General features: G+C 41.2%; 1 protein-coding gene across 4 annotated transcripts in view; it reads left to right on the forward strand.

Moving 5' to 3' along the window:
- The window catches only part of GABBR2 (gamma-aminobutyric acid type B receptor subunit 2), a 490947-nt gene that overhangs the window by 459159 nt on the left and 9949 nt on the right, over positions 1-21839 (forward strand). For all 4 annotated transcript variants that reach the window (XM_052787480.1, XM_052787483.1, XM_052787481.1 and 1 more), the window contains 3 exons: positions 3660-3884; positions 10255-10437; positions 12885-13014. In XM_052787480.1, coding sequence (XP_052643440.1) covers positions 3660-3884; positions 10255-10437; positions 12885-13014 — 538 coding nt within the window. The remainder of the gene's footprint in view (positions 1-3659; positions 3885-10254; positions 10438-12884; positions 13015-21839) is intronic.

The raw sequence follows: 21839 nt of genomic DNA on the forward strand, positions 1-21839 counted from the left end.
TTGCACAGCAGTCTCAAGATTTAGGTGCCCCCAAGCAGAATGAGAAGTGTGATTTATGTAGCCAGGGAAGATTAATGTTTAAGGTTTAGGTACCAGGAGTAAAGAGCAGCTGAACTGGGGTACTAAGAGTCTGGTTTTTTAACTGGAGCTTGTAAGTTTCATATTCAAAACTTGTCAAGGTATCAAAGAAATCTGGACCTTTCACTAACAACGTCTGCATCCTATTCCTCAACCAAGCCATTTTAGGTTTTTTCAGTATTTTTGCAGTCATAAAAGTGAATCTTTCATTTGTGCAGATTGGCTGAACCTCAGGAACGGGGACAATAAGAAGGGCATATGGAGGGAAAGCAAAGTGTCATGTTCCCTCAGGAAGGCTCTATCTCAGAGGAGAAATCTTACCAACCCCATGGAGCTCTGCAGGCACCTGTAGCAGGCAAACAAGGAGCACCTCTGCGATCACCACTGTCCTGGCAGCAGGCTGCAGAAAACTCTCAGCTTTTATCCGTGTTTGAGTCTCAAAGATCAGCTGTAACTTTTAGAAAAGGAAAGCTCTCTTCCTGACGCAAGCATTTTACCCAAAATGCCAATAAAAATTAAAAACAATGCTGTCAAATTTATAGTGCATCATTCTGAGGAAACCCACTTGCTGCAAGAGCCTCTCTCTTTCTTTAGTTACCATATAAATAAATATCTTCCTTTCATCTGGAAGATGCTTAACCATTTTCCATGCTGTTCTCAATTATAAATGAGAATGGGCCAAACCATAACCTCCACAACACTGTTCAAATGATCTTTTTCCATTATAATTGATATTTTAGATTGCTTTATAACTGCCTCAGCTATAAATTCATGCCCATTATTTGTAATAAGTGCTGGCCTCATTTAAGTATGTTGGCTGTATTCCCAGAATAATGCTTTTGGAAGGGAATCTGTTCATACTGGGAGAAGTACAGGAGAGTGAGGAATGACCTACAACCCCAAAAATCTCATTAATAATTAATTGTAGCAGGATAAGATAGAAATCCCTTAAAAACATGATCTAGACATACACACAATGATTTCTTCTACCCCTCAAAACAGCTCAGCCCAGACCAGCCTGTTTGTCAGTTCAGAGGCTGGCAAAGTGTAATTTTGCAGCAGAGCTGAGCTCCGCAGCACCACGAGTGCAGGGAGCATAGGACAGGGAACCCCTGAGACCGTGGAGGATCTGGGGGGAATAGGTTTGTATCCTGAAAAAAGCTATCGTCACCGGTGTACGTCCCCAGTGCAGCCGGGTCAATACAGTGGGCAATTTGCTTCTGCAGAGCCCATGATGGAGTCTGTACGTTCCCTGCTCCGTCTGTGCACAGTGCGAGACCCAACAGCGGAGGAGCGCTGCCTGCATCCTTCCTTATTGGAAGTATCATCTTGGTTACCTGAGGGGCTCTGAAAACGTATTAGGGCATGAGCTACTTCTCTGGCACAAAGCTACCCAGCTCGATAAACATCTTACCCACCTCAGCTGCCCTACCTGAATGGCTCTGAGACCCCTCTCTGCTCCAGAGAGCTGCCTACATACACCTTGACCCCTCAAGAGCAGCCCCCTCCCATGCTCCACTTGCAGCACTTCTTAGGCTGCTGGGAAGGACAGGGGAAGAGGCAAGGGACCAGGGTGAGGTGTGGGCTCTAGTCCTACTAGAGGAGATGGGTAAAACAGAAGAGGTAGGCCTGCAACAGGGAGGCAAAGTAGCGCCCTGGATAGGACCATGTCCCGCAGGAGCGCGTGAGGGGACAGGGTAGGACTGGTGCTGAGGAACTCTTGGGGAAGGATTGCAAGGGCAACTGCTGCTGCTGTTGCTCGGAAGGGCCACCCCTGCCTACGTATCTTGATACAGGTTGCGGCAGTGACGGCAGCACTGGAAAGTGGGTGAGCAAGAGGTTTGCCTGGACCAGGCAGCACCTCCAACCTGCCGCACTCCATGGGCTGAGAGTAGATGCCTAATCTGCCAAAGCCTTCCAGCTGGGTCTGCTCACGAACACGTGGCAGGGTAACATATGTGCTGTAGGCAAGAGAATGAAATAAGCTAGCAGACAAGCTCAGCGACGGGAGGGCAGGACTGGCAGTTCAGCAGTAAGTCCTGGTTTGAAGTGCCTGGGTGAGTAGGTAGGTGGCTGCAGCCTGCTAGTTTCTGTGGGAGTGCAAAGCAGCTGAGTCACAAGTGGTTGGGTTCGTTGCCATTGTTAGTTGAGGTAAAAACTAAGCAAATAATGAAGGAAATTTGCAGTTATTAATGTCCAGTTGTTACTACTATTGAAAGCACGTAAGGGGAAAAGTGAGTTTGTACAGCAAACGTAAGTCTGCCAGTTCCCAACTCTCTTGTGCTTGACTGACAACCCAACAGTGTTCTTCTAGTCCAGGTTCTATGCCTTTGAAATTTTTAATGTTTTTTCCCCCAGGAAAAAAGCAGAAGGTAAATTTTTACTAGGCAACTGCAATTAATCCCCAAATGGCATCATCAAAGACCTCTAATTTCCTGGATTACCACATGGGTTGCAGATGTATAAAAAAGAAGATTATCTCTGTGACATGGCAGTGGACAAATGTCACGGTCTTGAAGGAAGGGTACCAAGGTCAATGGGAGTGCACCTTTTTTCTTTCTCCTCCTTGTCTGTCCCTGCAGCATGATCAAAAAAAGCTAGAAAACACAGAAACCATGCCTTGGGTCTTAGTGATGGTTCCTCTCTCTGTCCTTCCCTTCCCTCCAGTACCATCTGCTGTCTGCCATTCTTCCCAGGGCACCATACACTTTTACCAGGCTTTGCCTAGTCTGTAGGCTGGGTTGCCTAGTTCATTTATGGTCTTACTGTGTTGCCAGAATTTCTCTGAGGAATGCAAGAGAAAGAAAATAATGGTTTGCAGCAGTTCATGTTGTAGAAAAATCTAATTAAATTTCAAGGGATGAAGGCAGCTTCCTTACACTAAAGACTTTCCCCTGCTGAATTACAAAAGCATATTGGAAATAACAAAGGGCCTAAAACTTAAAAATACACCAAAGAAAAAAGCAAACAAAAAATTGCCACAAGAATGTTTTATGCCAGAAATCATTAGGCAACTGCAATTGAAAGGCCATTACCAACTCCCACTATAATAAAAGACATTATAATTGCAGTCTGAACAGCTAGGGTGACACTTTCTACATTGTATATTTGTCTCCCATGGGACACATCTTGGCACTGCTGTTTATTAATGTAGGTGATAATCATACAATGAATGACTGGATTGATAAGAGTATATTGAAAACAGCTCCTAAAAATAGCTAAAAGAACAATGCACATTATATCCTTACTGGAATCCTTGAAAACAAACAGGAAGGACTGTCTTTAAAAATTACTAAAAGTATAAAATAAAGATAGCCATATCATTTAGAAAAATTTGTTCCCATCACAACTAATTCCAAGTTTCACATTTTTCTTGTGAGAGCAGGAATCTGTCCTAGTAAGTAAAACAAATCACATAGTTAATTAGATATTGAGTAAAAGGTAGGTGTATATCTCTGTATTGTAGTATCACCTATATTTGTCAAGTTAGAAAACATACCAGTTTAAAATTAATGCTTTTTCTGGTTGTCAGCCAATTCTTCTTATAATTATCATCTTTTTTCCTTCTTTTACTATTTCAGTTATTTGGGTGTTTCCTAGCCTGGGAGACACGAAATGTCAGCATTCCTGCTTTGAATGACAGCAAGTACATCGGAATGAGTGTATACAATGTGGGGATAATGTGCATTATTGGTGCTGCTGTTTCATTCCTTACTCGGGACCAACCCAATGTGCAGTTCTGCATTGTTGCTTTAGTCATAATATTCTGCAGCACCATTACTCTCTGCCTTGTGTTTGTACCTAAGGTAGGTGAATTTGTTTAGCATGGGTCTGGATTTTTTTCCTTCTGTTTTGTAATTGTGATTTAATATGTAAAAGTTTATTGCCTTTTCCAGTACAGGGGATGTGTGTGAGTTCTAACCCAAGTCCATCTATAATCTCTTGTCTCTGGATCCTGAAAGGAAGAACAAAACTTCATGAGATTTTGGAGAAAGTGGAATATGCAAAGTTACAGAAGTGTGAATACATGCGTTTCTAATGCCTGTATATTTACTGAATCTGTGACTGGGAGAACAAGGTTGTTTTTTGTCATTTCAATGGAATAGTCTCCATTTCCAAATTTTAGGAACTTTTTGGAAAGGGTGACAAGTGGGGATTCAGGAGGGACAGGTCCAGTTGACTACTCTGTTTCTTATGTACCCTAAGCAAGATAATCAGGATCTCTGCTTCTATACCTACAGAACAGTAAGACCTTTTTAGTTCACGGGCATGCTCTAAGTTCAACTATGTTGAAACCTCTAAAGTATTCAAATATGGTGGTACAATAGGCTTTATCAGTACTTCAGAGGAAAACTGTATGTATGCTGCAAATGCTGACACTGAAGTTATATTTATTAACGGGTATATTAATGGACTAAGTGAGGCACAGACTGGGAAGCATATGCTTTCATTTTTTTTTACTCCTTTGGGCTCTGAGGATGTGTTTGTTGTGCATTATTGGAAGAACCAAGAAGACACTTACCCACAGAGGGCTGGAACTTGATCATTTCACTTGCAGAGTTAAGCATTAGACATGAGTATGACAGATCTTGAATGAAGGGAAACCGGTTTCTAAGTAAGCGTACTTTAGCAAAGCCTCAAGTTCTGGAGAATGTATTTGAAATTTTGAAGTAAAATGTATAATTGTATTCATTTTAAGTGATTTGCATAAACCTAGCTTATCACCCCAAATCATATGCATATGCAGTTGGATGTCTGAAACATTTGCAAGGCAAGAGTCAAGATGCATGTCCTTTCACCTCTGGAATCTGTTTTTAGCTTCTTCAAATGAGTTGTGATAAAAAGTTTGTGACTCTTTACTGGTCCATGTTCAATCAATGTATTGAGCAAATTATAGGGAATAGGTTCTGGTGCTAAGTGGTATCCCTGGTGATGGTTCTAAATGGGGGACCAAGAACTGTATGTGTAAAAGGAACAAGCTAACAAATTTATCTCAAAGTGTTCCCTCTGAAAGAAATTAGAGGCACAGACTAGCAATAGAAGCTGACTTCTGATCTGCGAAAAAGCAAAAGTAATTCATTCTCCAGGACCAACTAACCAGGATGTTTTTACAAGATCTGCAATTCACTTCTCAAATATTAAAAAGCTGTACAGACATATATAGTCATATTTTTATTCTGGATCTTAGGGAAGAATCACAACTTCATTCTAAATTAAGGGAACATTCACAAGCACAGCAATGGAGGGTACTTCGAAATACTGCGAGATTTAAGTGTGTAAGCTGTATGAAAATGCATATTAAAACTCTGATGCCAAAAATACCTCCACAGAATATCAGAACTCTCTTCAAAGAGAAAATATTATTAACGCTATGACATGCTCTTCTGCCCCTTTGCTTTCATGCTCCTTTGCCCATCCTTCTTTTCTGCTGCCACAGGCTCTGAAATGACTTTTCTGTTTCCTTTTTTAACCCCTTCCTCTGCTCTTCTTTTAAACCCAATTACCCTGCCCTCATTTTTCCTCTCAATTCTTTCTACTCAAAATACAAACATGAACCATAGCCAAACTTGAAGCATGAAGTACTTCATCTCATTCCGTGTATTGTCAGGTTACCAAATGCTTAGCTATTTTGCATTAAAAATGGTCATTGGATAAAGTACAAAAAAAAGAGGTTGAAGCAGGAGCTGGAATGCAGCACTTCCAATGCCCATGTGAGTGTTTTCACAGCTGGAGACGTCTTCTTGTACTTGTATATTTTGCCCTACATTTCTTCTCGCCATGCTGTGCCACAGTTACAGCAGGACGGCTGGCAAGCACTCTCTCCTGCAACCTGCTTCAGCACAGGTTTCACAATAGCCTGTCTGGACTCTGCAGAAAATTAGATCTGACACCACCCAGTTTGTACATCTAGGCAAGATGTCAGCGTGAGACAGGCACCAAATCTCTCCCCTTAACAAGTGTGTAGTCAATTAGTACAATTTTGGTGACATAGGAAGATCACTGGTGAAATACTAAAGACTGTGGGCTCATCAAGCACAGGAGATGATAATGAAGACTTGGAGGATTGCACTTTTTCATTTATTAAACTGTGGCCAGACAGATGGAAGCAGTAATGTGTTTCTGGGCCAGGAAAGTACTTCTACTTCTCCACCATACAGAGTAAAACACATTCCTTTTAACTAATCTTCAGCAGTCTCCTGGGCCAACAGTGCTGGAATTCAATTTTGCCCCACAGCCCTTTTATGAATCTGAATAGGCAACTATTCAATGATGTAGGCAAACTAGGGAATGAAACATGACATTTTTTCCTTACTTCTTGTCAGCTCTAGTAATCTTATTTACTTAAAACATGGCAATTACTATACTTCTCCAGTTAAATGTCCACCTCATCCACTGCCATTTTGCTCAGCACCAAATGCCTCAGAATAACATGAGGAAAATCCCATAGTAGAATAAGATAGATGAGAGAAAAAAATGTTCATCACTCTCTCCATTTAAATGTATCCTCAAATACCAATGTTGATGTCCATTATGCTGCATCTGACTTACAGTAACTGCAGACGTTTTTGTTATCTGATTAAAAAATGTCCAGACATTTTCAAAACTATTATAGATTTCTGGGTTCAAGGATATCTTGTAGAAGTGATCTGCAGAATTCAAACATACATTATGTATATTTTACCTGTTAGAAGTTAACTAATATGTCTGATCATCTTTTTAAGGGCCAACATGTCTATAGTATTTTTCAGCATACTCGTCACTTCTTTAAAAGAAGCAATCCTAACATGTATTCTCTCTTCATGAAGTAATTTTCCCATATTTACCTATGTTTATCAAACTTCCATGTCCTTCCATTTTTTCTGCTCCATCCCTTTTGAGACAGAACACTGTGCTCACTTCTGGTCACCCACTGAGTGCATACCATCATTGGCTGCAATGGCATTAACACATTAATTCTGATCCAGTTTCCTGCAGAGCAGCAGCAAGGCAAAATCAGTGCTAGGGGGCCAGGATTAAAACATTAATTTTCTGTGTTGGTAGCATTTTTTTTCTATTTGGCACTGAATCTTCGTAGATATTCAGCATTGACTCTTTTGTTGAAATTGAAACTGCACGGATGTGAGGCAGCAAGACACAAGTTCCACTGACTTTATGGCCAGAAAAAAGGAAAAAAAAAACATCTAACCTCATCCCTTGTACAGTGTGAGTGAACACATCGCCCATGGACTTTTCCATCTAATCCACACCATGTGAATGAATTAATTAGAGCATATGTTCTTGTGGCAAAACATCCAGTCTTTAGATATAAACTCCCAGATGAAGATGAGGCGATGGATGGCAATACTTGTATCTTATATTCAGTTTGAACTTAGACCATATCAAATTGCAGAGCTTTTATCTTGTAACAGTTTTGCCTGCTAATTTAAGAAGCCTTGTAATTACCATTCTTCACCTTTAACTTCATTTTAATGCAGTTTTTGGTCTGGGAGTTAGACACACCGGTCATTACAGCCAGCCTAGTTAGAATCAAAGAAATGGGGGAGAGGAGGGGCAGGGGGCTCTAGGAAGGCTCAGCTACAGCAGGTTGCTCAGGACCTTGAGCAGTTGGGTCTTGATTATCTCCAGGGATGAATACTCCACAACCTCTCTGAGCATCTGTACCAGCGTTTGACCACACTCACAGTAGAAAAAGTTTTTTCCTGATGTTTAAATGAAAATTCCAGTTTTTCAGTTTGTGCCTGCCTTCCTTTCATTGGGCACCACTGAGAAGAGTCTGGCTCTATCCTCTTTACTCTCTCCCATCACATATTTCTACACTTGAATAATGTTCCCCCCGATCTCTTCCATCTCAAGGCTAAACAATCATCAGTCTCTGCTTGTATCATAAAGGCTCCCATCCTCTTCAATCTTTGTGGCCCTTCACTGGCTTCCTTCAGTAGGCCCATGTCTCTCTTGTACTGGGGAGCCCAAACCTGGACACAACACTCCAGGTGTCCTCTCACCAGGGCTGAGTAAAAGGAAGGATCACCTCCATTGGCCCAGGGTACTGCTGGCTCACGTTCCGCTTGGTATCCACCACAGTCCCCAGTGCCTTTACTGAAAAGCTGCTTTCCAGCCAAACACCCTCAGCCTGTTTGGGTGGGTGCTTGGGGTTTCTTTCTCCCCAAGGGCAGGACTTGGTGTTTCCCTTTGCTCAGCTTCAGGAGGTTCTTGTTGGCCCAGATCTCCAGCCTCTTGGCATCCCACTGAACAGCAGTGCAATCAACTGGTGTATCAACCCCTCTTCCTCTTTGAGGATCATCTGCAAACTTGCTGAAGGTGCGCACACTTCCACCATCCAGGTCACTAACACAGATGTTAAACAGTATTGGTCCTAGCATGAACCCCTGAGGTCCAGTACTAGTGACTGGCTTCCACAATCCTTTGAGCATGGTAGTTCAGCCAGCTTTCAGTCTACCTCACTGGCCACTTACCTAGTCACTACTTCATCAGTTTGACTGTGAGGACATTATGGGAGACAGTGTTGAAATCTTTGCTTAAGTCAAGAAAAATAACTCTCTCCCCTCATCTACCAGCCCAGACATCTCACTGAAGAAAGCTATAATCAGGTTGGTCAGGCAGGATTTCCCCTTCATAAATCAACGACGACTGCTTCTAATCACCTTCTTGCTCTTAATATGTTTGGAAATGGTTCCCAGGAGGATTTGCTGCAGCACCTTCCATGGACCGAGGTGAAGGTGACCAGGCAGTATTTCCCCAGATCCTCCTTCTCACCTCTCTTGAACACAGCTGTGACATTTCCTTTCTCCCAGACCTCAGGAACCTCTCCCAGTCAACATCCCCTTCCAAAGGTAATTGAGAGTGGCCTCGTAATGACATCGGCCAGCTCCCTTAGTCCTCAGAGATACATCTCATCGGGTTGCATGAACTTGTTGTGTTTAATTGCTTTAGGGGTCTTAGGGGTCTGGGATTTCTGAAGGCAAGTTTTACCAATAAAGACTAAGGTGAAGGTGGCATTGAGTACCTCAGCCTTCTCCATCTCCTTTATCATCTGAAAAAGGAAATTTATTGTCTTCAAGCATCATCGCGATCTGCAGACTTGGTCTGTAAGTACTTGTCAGGGACCAAGTGCTTCAGTATCTGATCAGTCAGATCTATCTCTACGAGAAGTTAGGTCCTTATTTCATGCCACGGCAGCTGCAGAATACTTTCATACTCTGAAGAACAAGTGGGACCAATTCCAAAATGGGGCTATACCACAAAATCTGGCTGTGCCGTGCTTACAAAATGATTGCCCCTTCTCTTTTTTCAGACAGCTCAACACCTTTGCATTTATGATGCCAGGCCTGTGCTCTCAGGGCAAGGAGCTCCTTCAGCTTTGTCTGTATACAAATATATATGTATGCTGCTTGGCAAGTAATCATAAATTCTGTATTCTCTAGAGTAATCTGAGAAGCTCTTTCCCCTTTGCCAAACAGCTAGTAGCTTTCTCTCCTCATGTCGAGGTGATATTTTCACGTTGTCACTGAATGTTAAATCTTACTTATATTTGCTCAAATGAAATATGTTTAAGGTTAACCTTTTTTTTAAGTGGCTTATTTAATTTATTTGAACAGATTTGGTTTATTTTGGGTCACTAAAACCTAATTAAGTTTCTGTTATCTCCAGAGTGCAATCTCCCATGAGTTCTTTCTGTTAATGCTCCTGCTTCATGCCTCTCTCTGCTTGAGTGTTACTTGCAACAGTAGGAAAGGAGAAATTTCAGATGAAACTGTGCTTGGGAAGAGAAGGGCTTCGTGGGTTGTTTTTTTCTTAAAGAAGGAATATATCGTTTGAAAGTACAAAGATATCAATGAAGGAGAAAAATACGTCTGATTAAATATTTGAATATATTTTTAACATAATTAAAATCCAGTTAAATATATTTTAAATGAGTTTTTTCTAATTTTTTTTAACACTTCCCTTTGCAAAATCATTTTGGTTCAACCTATTCTGTAAAGTTATTCAGAAATCGTCTCAAGTACTGCACATGGCAAGCAGAGCTCACTTTCCAGAATTTTGTACTTGAAAGTCAGAAAGGAACTCGGTTTGCCTGTCAATATTTTGAGATACGAAAGAAATAGCTGCAAAAATAAAACCGTGGACAAGATTTCTTAAGGCTTCTAAACCTTTCAGCTCATCACACTGAGGACAAATCCAGATGCAGCCACACAGAACAGACGATTTCAGTTCACTCAAAATCAAAAGAAAGAAGATTCAAAAACATCAACATCAGTCACCAGCGTCAATCAGGCCAGCACATCTCGACTAGAAGGGTTGCAGTCAGAGAACCACCGCTTGAGAATGAAAATTACAGAGGTATTGTTTATTGTACATACTGCCTAGGCAAGTTTTTTTTGTTATTTTTTCATTGCAATTCTGTGATCTGCTTATCTGTTGACTACTTTTTAGAGGAAAAAATCTAGCTTTCCCCATAGAAAAATACTGAAATAATAGGAAAGAGATTATTTCTATGAATAGCTAATTAATACAGCAAATAGTTAGCAGGTGTGATAAAATGAAAATGTGCCTTAGCAAATTAAAATGAAACTTCCCCTATTTATTTGTAACAGGCAAATTACCCTGCTGCTTCACATGGACGTGCTGAGCACCATAGAGCGATAGCTCTAGAAGCACAACCTTTACATGCAAGCGTAACAGAGACCCGCAGCCCCAGGGGCACTTAAGAGCTATCTTTGTTTCTGTTTGTGGCTGAGCTCAGAGACTGCTGTTGCGGTTATTTTCCAACCTCTCTGCGAGTTCGTTCAAAAACTTGCTAGACAGATTTTTACATCTGCCGTGAAACAGAATCACATATTTTCTTAAGGTAGAAAAGACTTTTACGATCACGTAAGCTGACCCTTTTGGCACAAAGGCTGTGAAGCTTCTTCAGTCTCTACCAAGAGAAAGGCTAAGTACATGGAGTGCATGAATTCCATTAGAGCTATAACATGTATATTTTTAATTATGTCCATCCTTGCTCAGGAGACCTCAAACAATGACAAGTCAGCCTTGAAGACTTCCCATTTTGTGAGAGAAGATAACCATAACAGATCCATATCTTACAAAAAATGAACCTGTTCTTGCCTAGTCTGTGAAGTATTCTTATACCTTGAAGAAAAGGTATTTTATTGCAACCATTACTTCTTCATCCAGATCTTAACTAACGACAATTGCCTAGGTAACCAAAAGGTGTTTACTCAGACTACCAAAGACACCAAAAGCAAAAATTATCTCTGCCTTGTTAAAGAAATTTAGTTCAGCTTTGCCAGGTCCCTTCCACGTGAGAGCCTTGCAATTTTTAATGAAGGCTCAGCTGACTGCTGGCTGTTTCAGTTTCTTTATCCTACTGTAGTTTTTTCTACTAAGCCTCCTAACTCACAAGATCTCAGGCTGTGCCTTGCAAGGCTCATAATGGTGATCACAAGTAAGGCTGGTCAGGGCAATTGAGCCATATTAGTGCACGCAGGGCCCTGCCGATCTTTTTAGACTTTGCTTAAATAGATTAAATTAAATACCCAGAACCAGTAGGTCCAAATAAGAGATTCATTCTCAAGGGCATTTGGAGCATGCCCTACCATGGCTAGCAGCTACACCTCTGGCTTATCTACCTTGAGTTGCTATGTCCCAGTTCTGTAAGGAAACAATGGAAATCTAAATTCAGCACTTTTTTAAAATTCAGTTAAGCCAGTAGTGATTGAGACATACTCTGGACACCGCATCCTGGACAGCTGTTCACAGAGAGCATCCCAGATCACCATTAAGATGCTTGTATCTGGTTATTTTCTGCTGGGGCTGTAGCCAGTTGAATACAAGTTGTAGCCCATTGAATACAAGTTAGCTGCTGGGGAGAGCACCCTGTGTTCAGCTCAGTGCGAAAGGCCAGGGCTGTACCAACCCGGCATTTGTGCTGTGGCTCTTCCAGTCAGAAAAGATCTGTGCTTCTCTCCCTCTAGTTCTTAAAGGAAGCTTTGGGGGAGAGAAAGGACTGTGATTTTTTGGTTCCCCCCCCTCCTCTTATTTCCCTCTTGGAAAGTTATGCTTGCAACAGCAGTTCAGTGCTAGCTATCATCAGATTACACAGTTTAAGACACAAAAGATTTAAAACACAGGGGTAGTTTTCAAATCGCAAAAGTATAGAGTGTTCTCAGCCCCCAAACTAAAAGCTGTGAGTTGGATTTTCTTCAAAATTTCACACACACAGAGACACAAACAAAAAGTCTAACAGGAGTCTGTCTCTCTAAGAAAGGTAAAAGGAGTAAAGATAATCTTTAGGAAAAAAAAAACATTCCTGGTAGAGTTGACTGCATTCACTCACGTGGCTGGACATGCCCCTGATGCCATAGCTCACTTATATTCTCTTGTATGGTCAATAATTTGATTGACTCAACAAAGCGGTTATAGCTGTGTATGCAGCATTTGTACACATAAATAATAAATAGTTGAGAGGTTTTCAGACTGGGCTTTCTAATGCCCACTTCTTTCTCATTCAGCAGTACATCTGAATTGCTTAAACTGTCAACTACTAAAGCTTATTCCTCTCATATGCCCTGTGTGCAATATCACAGCTGAACGCGGTTTGTTACTTGTAGCATGATCTGTAGAGGTAGTGTTGTAGTGCTATAAGAAAACTGTATTTGGCACAGTGTGGCAATTACACTGCCACCTGCCTTCTAGTCTAATTATAGAAAGCTATGCAATTACTGCAGATACCTGAAGGAACGACTCTTGAATTTTTAGGGATTCATACTCTTTCTGTTTTGCAGCTGGACAAAGACTTGGAAGAGGTCACAATGCAGCTTCAGGACACTCCTGAGAAAACAACATACATTAAGCAGAACCACTATCAGGATCTTAATGACATTCTTAGTATACGGAACTTTACAGACAGCAAAGGTGAGAGTTAGTAAAATCCATTAGTAGCTTAACCCACCAATATTTGGAATAGCAATCTCATTGGATCGGTTCCAGAGCACTTGGACCTTGGTAAGATAGAGCTTTAGATATTTCGGTTGCATTACAGAAAGCATGCAGATTCACATAATAAGCTATATGGTACCCACTGAGTAGTTACTTCTCTGTACGTATGTCTTCTATTGTATGCCCTGTGTGCATAACACTCATGGCAAAGTGGGAAACTTTTAAAAGCATACTTGTGTTCAGAAGTCAAGGTTTCTGTGCTGCATGGAGGGAGGAAAGTCACAGAGTGTTTGAAATATTGTGAGAGTTAATTGTGCCAGCCTTCAGCAGCAGGAAGCCCAGTTTAATATGTGCTCGTCTGAGTAGGACATTCAAATTCTGCTTTTGGACACTGCTACCAAGCACGTAGAAAAGAAGCATGTAAATATTTCAGTGCTGATTTGGACTCTAAATGTAGAATTGAAGGCACTCATGTATGAAAATTCTTCCCTAGGAACTGATAAAAAAGGATTTCATGACGACTGTAATATTCCTAAGTTGTTTCTACTGTGTCTCTTGCATCACTCCCTGAAGAAATACATGCGAAAGAATTGCTTCCATTAAAGCTATTTCGCTTTTGGGAAGCAATAAGATCTGGTGCATAGTGCAATAAAGAGGAAGCCAGGACACTCAGCTTCCATTTCTGACTCTAGAATGTATCTACTTTGCGACTTTTGGCGAATGACTTTTTGTACAGCTGAATATTAGTACAGTACGTGAAAAACTAGTTGCCCTGTGTTGGGAAGCCATAGACTTGCATGTTTGTTGCAATGCTAGGCTCAGGCTTCCCACTGATGTGGCAGCGTAAGTTTGGTTAAGTGGAACAGAAGCTACCACTGTAAAAACAGTTGTTGAAGAATAATTTTAGAACAGCAACAGTTCATATATGCTTTTGAAGTATACTGAAATTTTGGTTGGATGATAAGGTTACTTTTTCATGCGCTTTTTGTTTTAGCCTGGGTATACGTTTCGTTGTGTAACTTGTGGCAAAAAAAAAGGAAGAGCTCCATAGAGTTCCCGGTGTCCTTTTTAAAATTAAAAAACAGAAGGGGGAAAAGGAGGAAAAGGAAAACGTAAATAGCTGCTGGAGGCGTGTGATTATTGGGCTGAGATCAGCAGCAAGAACTAACATCAGTGAGTGGGATGAGGCAGTTTTACCAAGTGTTTGAAAGGAACACATAGAATGTTCCACTCATGTCAGATGCTCCAGGAAAAATGATAAATCATGAATAATATTTCAAGCAGAAAAGATACATTACATTGTGCCAAATGCCCATCTGAGTTTGGGTATGAGAAATAAAAATGCTTCTCAAGAGATACGCTGGGTATAAATTTAGGATGGGATGCTTCCCACAGCAGGTTGCACTCCATTAGCAGTAGGATGCTGGCAAAGAAATCAAGGAGAAAATATAACCTTTCTGCACTTACTTGTGGCTGTATCTACAAAAAACATTGATGCCTAACTGCTGCTTTAAGAAGCAGCATCCAAGATTGTCTGTGCTCCTAATTTTCCCCCAGTACAGTTCCCCAACTTCTACATATTTGCTGCAGGGTACATATTTAAAATCACCTGTAAGTACAGAGCCTTAATGTACAGAGTAGCTTGGAACTATGTATTATTGGGATTTACAGGGTAGATATTCTTCTGCGTACTGAAGTTGCTGGATGCAGCTTTCTGCATGGACCTACCACATAAAGTTCCACACAAAAGGGAGGGGGAAAAAAGGATGTTTTCCCTTGGCCATCTTTATATTGAATAAGTTAGAGCATCCATTCACCTGCGAATGAGGAAGACCTGGATCCCAATTTGCAGCAGGTGTTTGAAGCTTGGTCCCACACCTGGTGACGAATGCCCCAAGCATGAGTATTATGGAGTATCCTGATCCTGACTCAAATAACATCAAATTTTCATACTTCCAGACTCTGAGCTGCCATGTTCAACAACCCTTGCTAGCCTTTTTCTGTCCCTCTATTTCCATTTCTTCTGTCTCTTGTTTTCTGTCCTTCCTCGTTTCCCTGTCCCTTAGCTACACATCTGAATCTCCTATTTCTCTCACCGCATCCATTCCCAATAGTCAACCTATGTGCTTAATTTAAATTTGCCATTCCAATCAAAATAACAAGGCTTTGGAGAATTCATGCTGCTGAGTCACTGCTGCTTCTGTGCAGATGCAAACAGACATCACTTAAATGGTACTTAAAAAAATTATGGCCCTTACGGCTACAGGAAAGCTAACTCTGACATAACTATGCTTTCTGTAGCTATGTATTTCATGTAACTTTCTGTAAATGAATGTACAGAACCTTGAAATTATGCGTCCCTGATGGTACTTGAGCGAAGCTTCAGAATTGTAAATAATTTATTAGCATGACCTAGAAGTGACCATGTCTGTCACCTCCACCGTGCAACTGGGGAAGCCAGTCCAATGTTATTTTTAAGGTGATGACAAGGTTTGTGCCTACCTTGGACCTTGTAAAAAAATGCGAGCTGAGAGAGAGGGAGTAGGGCAGTGAAGAGAGATGCTAAATATAGCAGCTGACTCGGAGCTAAAAATCATAGCAGATGATTTGCCACATTTGCATTGTGGACATGGCTGAATCCTCTGTCAATCTTCTTTATAAAATACCTTGCTGTTCTGAAGGAGTTCACATAGAGAATGCCATGTAGTGTATCCCCATTGCTATTGCTTATACAAGTTCAGGGTACTGTGCTTCAGAGAGCAGATAATAACGCAGGACTTACGCAATGCATCTCGAACAAGTCCTAATCAAACTTTAATGTCATAGTACACTTCAGTAGGTTTCTGATCTGTACAAAGTTAAAATCCCTAACTCCTACAGCCAAGTGCTAAAGGAGGTTATTTGATTCTTCCCTTCCTTCCCCACCACCCTCATCTACTTCAAATATGGATTTAGGATACAAAAGTTAAATTACTTTAGCCAAAATAGATAGACACAGCTGTGCACTCCCATAGCTGCCTGACCTCAGGCAAATTTTCATAACTTTGGAGTTCCTGGTTAGTTATTAACAGCAACAGCTCCTGGTGTAGCCTGGGAGCTCTTTGCTGGCATGGGGACTCCTTCTTTACAGCACATTTCAATTCAGTACGTCTCATTTAAAGAGAGATATTATCCGAGGCACTCATCTCTTGTTCACAAACGCGTAATGTCCCTGAGACATCTACAGCAATTGGCTATGTAAGAAAAGCAATTAGGAAATGAGGTTTGTAGTTTATGGTTTGATTGCTTTTTTTTTAATGCAGGCTTTCGTCTGCGCTGCTAGATAGCTTTGTGTGGTCAAGCAGTTCTCAACGTGCTCCATGGACCGCAGCTCTGGGACCTCAGATGGCTTCTCCAGTTGAATTTAAAAAAGGCATCCCCTTAACTTCATTTGATACATTCCTCAGATGATTTTGAGTCATGGTGTCTGCTAGCGACATGAGCTTCTCCCCCAGCATTTCTGGGATCTGGTCGCCTTGCTGGAGCAGCAGAGCCACATGAGAGCCTGGGTTTGGGGTAGGGATGGGCTGTGGGCGAGACCAACGCTTGGCTTGGGCAGTTCCTGTAACCGGCAGTGCCGTTCAGCAAGGAGAGCCAAGCTTGGAGACATGGCTGAGTTTTCCAGGCTGACATTTGGAAAAAGGAGGACAAATGCTTGTAACTGTGATGCTGTGTAAAGAGGAAGGTTGTGCCGCACGGCTCCAGGGAAGAAATACCCTGGCACGGGCACAAACCAGAGCTTCCCAAAAGGGCTCCCTGCACCCATGTAGACGGTGTGCCAGAAACAGCAGAGACTTCGTGAAGGTAGAAGTTATTTCTACCGTGCAAGTTCCTGCAGAGATAAAACTTACTGAGGAGAAAAATATAGAGGGAAGATACTATGTGGTTTGGGGGGGTTGGCTAATTTTGCCGCACTTGGAATCTTACAATCTTACTCTGTTTGACTTCTATTTGACATTTTATTACATGAAATTATTTCTACATGAATGATTCATAGATTGCAAGAGTTTCATATAAAGCCAAGCTCAGACAAAATCCTGCAGGAGAATCTCCATTTATTTCTACCTTTGCCAGTACATTTCAGAGTCGTCTATCAGGGAAACTAATGAATGACAGCCATCCTATGGAAAGTACATAAGAAGCAAGAGACAGCCTTGCAATAGTCCCCACTTATGAACAAACCCTTTCTACAAGTTGTCTCTCTGCAGGCACCCTAGCTTGCTCAGAAAGCCTTTTCTGGTTTGAGCCAGAAAACAATCTTTACTCATTGCTGTAAATGGACTGGGAGCATTCATTTGCATGTCAGATATGCCTACATACTGTCAGTTGTAACCCCACTCCAATGTTTCCTAGTGTTAGTTTTTCCCTATGTAAAAGCAGCTCGAAGAAAAACAGATTTCAAAGGCACGTTGCTTGTAAATGCAAAGCAAAACAGAGTTCATCTGTGACAGAGGGGGAAATATTACTTCTATGAAGTTAGTGTGAGTCAAGCGTTAAGCCTGAGTTTGAAACCACAGATTCAAAGGAAGGGCTTTCAGAAATAGGTGTACAAGACTTCAAAGGAATGCTGTTTTAAAGACAGGATATAGTTCATTATATCCCTTGTATATGGAGATATATAAAGATATGTATACTAGTTTCTATGAAGCCCAGCAAATGGAGTCCAGTCCTGAAATTGGAGCTTGTTTCTATTTCAGCAGGGAGACCAAACTCCAGAGGTTCAGAGCCCACCCTTCCTTGCACAGAAATAACTCTGTAGTAAAAGGAGTTTCTTCTGATTTAAAGTAGTATAAAACAGAGGAGAATCTTGCTGACTTTGCTTTAAAAAAAAAAAAATCTTCTTTTCAAAACGTAACTATCAGAAGTCATGTTTTAGACTGCCTGGTGCTGTGAGCTTAGTTCAGGAGATCTTTTCCTGATATATCCAGCAGACGATGTGATCATTTAAATTTTTCCTTTCATTTTCCTTTCTTTTCATCCTGTTCACATAAAAAGCGGAAACTGGCTAGTCTTGTTTCATGGTCCAAACAACAGAAGTGTGAAAAATTACAGTAGATTAAAAAAAATCTGCATTTAAATTTTCCAGAGTTCTTCAGTAAATCAGCAAGGTTATCTCTGCCAGCTCTTATAAGTCATTATTAAACCACACTTGCTTCTTTGTGGAGCATACAATATGCTTTCTAGCAAAGAGAAACAACAACAGTAGAATTGAAAGATGGGGGGTAAAGAATGGTTCTGCCATCTAGTTGTAAGCCATCGGAGGAATATTGCCGCTAAAGCGTAATGATGAAGATGTTCAATAAAGCTGCAGTGTACAAACGTCAACAAAACAAGCTTCTAGGTAAAGATATACACTTTATAAAATCTAGGAAGAAACCGCAGCAGTGGCACTCGCCTGGTGTTTTCTGCCTGCAGCTGAACAGGAGCCATTAAAATGCACGACACGTTTAAGCCGGCCCAGGTAATTTTGACAGCACCAGGTTGCAGAGCGATTATACGTATGGCAGGTCTGAAGTGAGCATCACCCCTGGCAGAGGGAGAGGCGAGCAGCTGGGAGCAGTGACATCCTCGCTGAGCCTCTCCGCAGCCAGCATCGGATGTGCTCTTGCAGCTCAGAGCTTTGTAATTGGAAGTTGTTTCTCTGCTGCAGGTAGGCAAAGGTCCTGAGCTAAAGCCTTCTGGCTCTCGCTGACAACTGGGCAGCAGGTTTTGTTTTCTAATGAACCCATCAGTGAGTGCCGTGCGAGGCCCTTGAGATCTATTTGTCTTTTTTCCGGATGGTTTTCTGAATGGAAAGTGCTCGGGCATCACTTATTGAGACTTCTGAGTTCTAGTTTGAGGTCAACAAAGGTGAAAATGACTTAGGAAGTGCTTCTAGCTAATGTAAATTCAATTTTGAAGGTAGTTAGATCATCCCAGTGCAACTTACTCAGTAGCATCTGCAGTGGCAGACAGTATCCTGAGAATGAAGGGCATTTTTCAGGTGGCATACTTAATGGACAGAGGAAGAAAACATGGGGAATTACTAAAAGCAGTGCTACACTTTCCGGGGGCAACTGGGAACTCAATTATTTACCGTTACCCTTAATTCATTTTCTTTCAGTTGTTCATGTATATAAAATCAGTTTCCTCCATCCTTAAGTTTTTTAAGTGCATATGGTAACAGTGTTTCTTCTTTAAGCTCCAGCTCCTGGAAGCATATGACTAAGTGAGAATCTTGCTCTTCATTATTTAAATGAAAGGTAAATTAAAAAAAAAAAATCAGAAAAAAAAAGAAAGATATTCTAGTTTCCATAGCTGCAGAATAAAAATCTAACAACTCTTCTCCCAAAAAGCTTAACAAATAAGAATTACCCAATTTTTTTGTATTTTGAAAGAAGCAAAGGAAAAAGAAAAAAATCTCAACGGTGCGGCAGTTTCATGTGGATTTTGTCTGTATTTTATACCTACACATTAAAACTTGTATATGGTAACCTTGTATACAGAAATTTATGCAGTGTATTAAGGGAGAGTCATCTGCAAGAGTGGTAGAAAAGGGTCTATTAAGAATAACACACAGTGATATATGGGCAGTTGGTGTTGAGGGGTGAGTAGGCAGAGAATATATGATTTCTGCTCTACTTAAAACTAAATCCCCCACCTTTTTGACAGGGACCACCTCCTTCTCTCTCTCTCTCTCTCTCTCTCTCAAAACTGAAAGCATAAGAAATCCCTTTAGGGGTGTACAACACCAATTAATATATGAAATCACATACTCCCAAAGCCCAACAGTTGCATAGTCCAGTCATTTGATGAAGAACCATATCTTCAGTGGCTTTGTAAAAGGTTAAATTGCTTATCTTGGCCAAAGGAGTTGGAACCCTAAAATAGTTAAATAATAGACCTTTTCCATTCCGAATTACAAGGATTACTCAAATTTTAACTTTGGTCTATATCATAAAGTCATCAGTTTTCATTGTCAGCTTAGATCACCTCAGGATTGAACATTGGTTTTAATCATGGGAGTAAAAAGTGTTCTTTTCTACATGTCTGTTTATAGACATCACAAGGCTTTTATGCAAATGTCAAGCTCAATATACATAGAAATGTGATATATGGAAAATAAAAACTGAACTCTTGTGACAGTAAATGCCACACCAGCAAACTTCAGGCTGTCCTGAGATGATAGACTTCATTGCTTATCTTAGCCACTGTCAGATTTGACTCTTTGCTGTCCTCCCTTCACGTCTAAACCATCACTGAATCCTGTCATATCTTCCTTTTAAGCACTCTTCTTGCTACAACTGAATTCCTTAGCTCTCTTTTGCTGACATTTTCTTGCCCTAACAAAAGCAGCTTCATGTGTTCTGTTTGCCTCCTTTCTCACCCAGACCCTTCTCTTCCATGCAACAATAAGTGAAGAAACCTTCTCTCCTGCTCTTCTGAGCTGTGGCGATCGCCATGTCTGCACACTTTTGCATCCTCACCTATTCACTTCTGTCCAAGTTGCTTGTTACATTTTTCACAGCAGAAAGTGAACGCTACAAAATAATGCCAGGGATGACCGTGCCGGGAGGGGAATGATACGTGTTGGAGTTTGCCCTCAAAACATTCTCTTTCTGCTTCCAGCTTCTTTCCTCAGTCTTTGTTTCTGCTGCTTGTTTTGTCCCACCAGTGCTCTTCGATAACATATATATTACTAGCATGCTGGGACCTGAGCATTATTTGGGGCTTCTGAGCGTTAGTAGAACAGAAAAGCAGCTTAAGCCTTCAATACGCACTGGGTTTTCATGCTATTTTCATTTTCTCTTCAGTATTTTCCTGCTTTTCCCCCTCATACCCATTTCTACATTCAAAACCTCCAGTGTCATTTTCAAGAATTTACCTTTGAGTCCTCTTCCCTGCTGCCTTAACGCCTGCAGCAATCACTCTTTCCCCATGTGTGTGGCAAACAACTGCCGGTGATGGATTTGGAGCTGCTCTGTAATTATTTATGAAAACTGTGCACTGTCCTCATTACTCAGATGTTTTCCATGTGACTTTATTTGGCTTAACACAGTAGGAGACTTTGGAAAAGCAGGCAGGAACAGAAAGGATCCCCGGCGAAGACAGTGTTCTTAAAATGGCTGTGTTCCTCTGTGTTTCTCAGGGGGACCGATGCCACAGGCTTCAGCACAGATAGCCAGGGACTCCTGGGACACCCGGGGCAATCACGCGAAGCTACCTACAGGGAAAATGATGATCTTCTACGTTATCACTATGCAGAAAAGAGAGCAGCAGGAGAAAGCTTAATGAAATCATTAGCTGTCCTTCCCGCAGACAGCCTATGGACCGGTGCAACTGATATGAATCATATTTCCAGGCTAAATTATAGCAGATAGTTAAATGACAGCACTTAATTGCTTATGTGATTGCAAGAGTACCAAGGTTTTATACATCAATGAGATTATAGTTTTTCTAGGAAAAGACTTAAATAAGAGGGTTTTTTCATATGAAAAGGTAACAATTTTTGAGCACAAGATAATATGATGGTGCAGTTACATTAATTTTTTACCCAGCCTAAGACTGGGTGAGAGAGCATGATAGGGCTGCATAGAGATGGGCAACAAGGTTTGGTTTGTGGTTTGGTTTTTTTTTAAAGGGGGGGGAGCAAGGAAGGACAAAAGAGGTTTTGTCCCTTTTCTGTTTCTTCATGGTAGTTCCTATGAAGGAGCACAGCATCGAAAGCATGAGTACCAAAGACTCACAGGGAAACCTGAGACTGTATCAGAATATAGGCAGAA

This window comes from Harpia harpyja, chromosome 5 (assembly GCF_026419915.1).
Source record: "Harpia harpyja isolate bHarHar1 chromosome 5, bHarHar1 primary haplotype, whole genome shotgun sequence".
Lineage (NCBI taxonomy): Eukaryota > Metazoa > Chordata > Aves > Accipitriformes > Accipitridae > Harpia > Harpia harpyja.